The following is a 5,629-nucleotide window of genomic DNA, read 5'->3' as shown; positions in this document are numbered from 1 at the left end:
CTGAAAATGGGTGAGGAAATAATTGAAAAATGAAGGCAACAAATTTTGGACTAAGGAAAGAGTAATGAAGAGGAAATTTAGACTTGGGGTTGTTTGGGATGAGTAAGATGAATTAAAAGAGGGAGAAAATTGTGGTAGAGGTGAGACTCATTGTGCAATTGTCCAACGTTGAAGAGTCTCATATAAATATTAATTGGCATGTGAGACTCAAAATAAAATTTCTCTATCTCCTATGACTATATCTATTTTTATATGCCAAGAGTATCTCTATCTATGTATATATGCGTGTGTAAGCTAAACTTATTGAAAGGGAAAAGCAGAAGCGATGACATTAACTGTGTACCTAATCCTTTTTGTATCTTTCGCATTCTTTTTCAATCATGTCCTTAAAAAAAGAAAAAAGTCATCATCAAATCTTCCTCCCGGTAGCTACGGATGGCCAATAATCGGAGAAACTCTATGGTTTCTCCGATTAAACCGGGATGGAAAGTCAGAGAAATTTGTTCAGGACAGAATGGACAAATATCAATCTGAAGTTTTCAAGACATCACTAATGGGTGAAAAAATGGTTGTATTGTGTGGTCCTGCCGCAAACAAGTTCTTGTTTGGAAACCATAATAAGTTGGTCACTGCTTGGTGGCCCAGTTCTGTGAAACAGCTGCTTGGGAAGAGTTTGAGTAACAGTCATGGGGATGAAGCTAAACATTTGAGGAAGATGTTGTACTATTTTGTTAGCCCAGATGCTTTCTCAAAGCTCTATATTAAGACCATGGAGTTGAGTACTCGGCAGCATATCAAGAATTACTGGCAAGGTATGTATTTTTCAACGGAAAATTTAAGACACTCTTAGGGTCATGTGTTTGATATGAAGACAAATATTTCCCCCGCAAAATGATTTTCTAATTAATTTTTTTTGGAAATAAGTTAATTTTTTACTTATTTTCTAGTAATTGATAAATAATTAGTAAATAAAAAAAATATTATTTATATGATATCTAGCGAAATACGAATGGTTTCGGAGTAGCAGGGATAGGATAGTCGAGGGTTGGGGGGTTGAGGGATTGAGTGGTGAGGAAAAGTCAATTAACTTGGAATGTTTTTTTAGATTTTTATTAATAAAGTCATTTTTTTTATTTTTTAAAAATTTATTTAACTAAAAAATATATTTTTTAAATATTTTGATCAATCAAAAATAATAAAAAAAATATTTTTCTCCATACCAAACACATTCTTACATATACTGCACTCCATTTTCCATTAACCTTTTATGCTTGATTTAATTTATATATTAATAATAAAGTATTTTTATATTTTTGATGTGAGTTATGTTATTGTAATACTCTCTTGGTTATAATTTATATGACATTATTATTATTATTATAGATAGATTTAACTCACATTAAACTCCTGCCATGGTCTACTCGCAGAGCCTACCGTAAAACTCCCCTAAATATTGTTATAGTTCTGTTTTAAACTCTTAAGATCCTTCCCAAATTTTAGTTTGGACAAGTCAAATTCAAACTTATTCCGAGACAAATATAATTGAATTGGATAGACAAAGATGAGTTTTGTTTTTTTGTGGGTGATTATGTATTTTTGTCCTTATTATTGAATAGTCAAAGGTGCCCACTGGGGGCTGGGACCAAATTTAAATAGGCCAAAATTAATAAATATTTTTAATAACCTATCAAGATTCTGCCCTACCTTTAAAAAAAAAATTCTACTTTATCCTCATTTTCTTTAGATTTATTCTCTAAATTATTGAATATATATGATATTAAGTAACGATAGAAAATAATACAATATATATAAATATTTTATCTATTAAAATAATATAATATAATATAATATGACATATAACAACAATCCAAATAAGTTGTTAAGAACCAAGGGTCAAATTATAAAAAAATGTTATCTTTTAAAACTGTTTTAATTAAAGATATAAAGTAGCTTTGAAGATTTAATATCCCAAATAGTCATTCAACTTTAATTTTTACTTGAGAAGTTGCTCAACTATAAGTGTTTTACTTATAAAGTCAACTCAACTTTATTTTTTATTTCAAAGTCACTTAACTATAAATGTTTTACTTACAAAGTCACTCAATCGATTTAATTATTTTTTTCATTAAAATTTGCTTAAATGAAATTTTTATTTAAAACAAAATTCTAAAAAATAAGAAAAATATCCATTCAAACCTCTATTAAAATGTTTACAATACGTTATTAAGTTATTTAGAAAAATAGTCCATTTAAACCTCTTTTAATTATTTTACAATACGTTCTCAGTTCTTTCCTTTAAAAAATTTGATTACTAGAAAATATTACATTTAATTTAAATATAATTACCTAATAATCAAATAAGTTATTTAAAATGTTCACAAATAATAATCAATCAAATGACTTTAAATGTTTTTTTTTAGAATTTGATTTTAAATAGAAATTTGATATAAGCAAATTTTAATTAAAAAAAATATTAAATAGGTTGAATGACTTTATAAGTAAAACATTATCGTTGAGTGACTTTTGAAGTAAAAATCAAAGTTGAGTGACTTTGTAAGTAAAACACTTATAGTTGAGTGACTTTTGAAGTAAAAATTTGAGTGACTTTATGTGATAAAACTCCTCAGTAGAGTGACCATTTGGGATATTACCTCCTGTTTTGAGGTGTACTTTGACTAAAAATTGAAACTTCATGTCTTGATTTTATAAAGTTAATTTATCTATTCTTCACTTGTATCAGTATATTTCGCACATCCTATATTTTTAATTTTCTTTGATTCGTAGAGATATTTCTGTGCAGTGTATGGCTCACCAATTTTATAAAGTGGTCCAATGTCTTATGGGGATATTGTCGAACTCTTTGCTAATAAATATTACTATATGTATGTGAAATTTGAAACTTTGTTGTGTTTATATATGAAGGCAAAAAGGAGCTGAAAGTTTTCCCAACTGTCAAATTACACACATTTGAGTTGGCATGTCGACTATTCATGAACCTTGGAGACACGAATAGAATTTCAAAGCTCTTCAATCTATTCAACATTTTCTTGAAAGGAGTCATATCTATAGCCCTAAACTTTCCTGGAACAAAATTTTACTATGCAAAAAGAGCAACAAAAACTATCCGTGAAGAACTTCTATTAATTGTGAAGGAGAGAAGAGAGGCCATAGGACAAAAGTCATCAGATTCTCCTCCACAAGATCTTTTGTCACATTTACTTCTATTTCCGGACGAGAACGGTAAATTCATGTCTGAATTGGAGGTAGCAGATAACATCCTAATGATGATCTTTGCCGGCCATGACACCACCACGGTTACAATAACATTAGTGATGAAGTACCTCGCGGAGTTGCCTCATGTTTATGAGAATGTTTTACAAGGTGAGTCAAACACTATCATATAAAATCAAGTATATGAAATATCAAGGCTCCACTAACAATAAAAAGGTAATATTTTTGGTTGATAAATGATAACAGAACAAAAGGAGATTGCATCATCAAAAGGAGGAAGGGAATACTTGAATTGGGATGACATACAAAAGATGAAGTATACATGGGAGGTAGTGTCTGAAGTTCTCAGGTTAACATCACCAATTGTTGGAAGTTGGAAAGAAGTACTAGAGGATTTTAACTACCAAGGTTATAACATTCCAAAAGGATGGAAGGTACTTTAATATTTGTTTCAATTGCCTTATATTTTTGGTTGTTCTTATTTATGCCCTTTGAAGTTTTTTTTTGGCTAATATATCGCTGGGCAAGCTGCCTAGCGATTAATTTATTAATGAAACACAAAAAAAGTATTTACAGAGTGCAAAAAATAAGAACTAGCTAAGATCATAATAATGAGAACCAGATTAGAACTAATACAATATTCTACTATGATTTTACATAATGATATCCTATTACATTTGCATTCAACTTCTACAGTAATGCTCTCTCAATTTTTTGTCGATTCTGCTTCGTATTCTGTCCCTCTGCCCCTCCATTGTTCCTTTGCAATTGTTGGTTGTAAAACACAACCATGTAAATGCCAATCCAAAGACAAATTGTGTTTACCCTGCTAGCTCTGTCCGTCCGCATCATCTATTTGTAGCCTTCAGTCTAACTAATGAATGGATGTTGTAATTTATCACTATTGATGATCTAGTGCAACATTAACTAGATGATCTTCCATTTTGTTCCTCCCCTCACAATACGCGATATCAGCATATGACATTTTCTCATGAATTTAATGAGCTAATCCTCAGTCCCACGCGCAAATTAAAGAGTTAAATTTGAATTTAATTTAAAGAATGCGCTGACTGTAAGTAGAGTAAGATTCAAGAGCATTCCATCTACAGTTTCTTTTTTTTTTTGCAACTATTAGATGATGGCTTGGTCTAATTTTTACAGATATATTGGAATGTCCCTGCAACACACATGGATCCTAAGCTGTTTCCAAACGTCAAAGACTTCGATACATCAAGATTTGAAGGAGCAGGACCGACACCATTTTCATATATTCCATTTGGAGGAGGGCCTAGAATGTGCTTGGGGAAAGAGTTCGCACGACTTGAGATTCTTGTTTTTATCCACAATGTGGTTAAAGATTTCAGATGGAAGCTATTGATTCCAAATGAGAAAATTGAATATGATCCCATGCCTACCTCAATTAAAGGACTTCCAATTATTCTTCAACCCTCAAAAGATATTGCTTCACTTCCCTCCGATTCTGGTTGCCACTGAAAGAAAAAAAGATACTATTACAAAATGAGCACTCAGTGTCAATGCACTTCAAAAGAGCCGTTCATAAGGAAAGTTCTGTTCATTTGTCTAGAAATATATTCTCGGCACATATATCATCGAACTGTGAAACATTTTTTTTGAAATGTATTGTCTCTTATTATACTTGAATGTAGTGTTGGGATTTACGGAACATCTTGTATGTGAACTATTCTTATATACCGAAGAAGCCTTTTGTGCCTTGAAAACTGAACAAATTGATACTGAGCTTCAGTGAGCTTAGAACCTCCTTATGAGAGTAAGGAACAGAGGAAACATACAGAGAAAATAATGAAGAGACAACGAAGAAGAGAGAAGAGAGAAGAGAGAGAAGAGAGAGAGAAGAAGAGGAAGTGAAGAAAAATATCTTCACATTTTTCTGTATTTCACATATTGTCATCATCCGTGTATATATTACATATACTTATACACTCAATCAGCACTCAACTAACAATCAACCAATCAGTTACAACCACCTCAACTAATTAACTACCTAATTAGTTCTTTAACAGATCTTTAGCAAAATGACCAAAAAGTCCCTAGTTTGCTTCTTAACCTCTAACACTCCCCTTCAAGCTAGGTGGGGTAAAAATGTTCAACACCCCTAGCTTGGAAAGAAGATATTTATGCTGAGTTTTAGACAACCCTTTAGTTAGTATGTCTGCGGGTTGTTCTTGAGTTGGAAGATAGTGTACTTGGATTAAGCCTTGTTGCAGCCTCTCTCTAATGAAGTGACAGTCTATTTCTATATGCTTTGTTCTTTCATGATACACTGGATTGGCAACAATCTGGATTGCAACTTTGCTATCACTATACACCTGCACTGGCATCTCTACTTCAGCTTCCACTTCTTTCAACAATCCCAGCA

General features: G+C 31.6%; 1 protein-coding gene across 1 annotated transcript; it reads left to right on the top strand.

Moving 5' to 3' along the window:
• Window positions 1-231: 231 nt before the first annotated feature.
• On the top strand, window positions 232-4,970 carry LOC129887472 (beta-amyrin 28-monooxygenase-like). Its single transcript, XM_055962581.1, has 4 exons — window positions 232-812; window positions 2,923-3,381; window positions 3,478-3,665; window positions 4,393-4,970. Exons 1-4 carry the CDS (start codon window positions 326-328, stop codon window positions 4,723-4,725), a joined length of 1,467 nt encoding a protein of 488 aa, XP_055818556.1. The 5' UTR covers window positions 232-325; the 3' UTR covers window positions 4,726-4,970.
• The last annotated feature ends 659 nt before the right edge of the window (window positions 4,971-5,629 follow it).

The sequence above is a fragment of the Solanum dulcamara genome, chromosome 4 (genome assembly GCF_947179165.1).
Source record: "Solanum dulcamara chromosome 4, daSolDulc1.2, whole genome shotgun sequence".
NCBI classification, from domain to species: domain Eukaryota; kingdom Viridiplantae; phylum Streptophyta; class Magnoliopsida; order Solanales; family Solanaceae; genus Solanum; species Solanum dulcamara.
The sequence above is the reverse complement of the archived record's forward strand: the minus strand, read 5'-3'. Positions and strand labels throughout refer to the sequence as shown.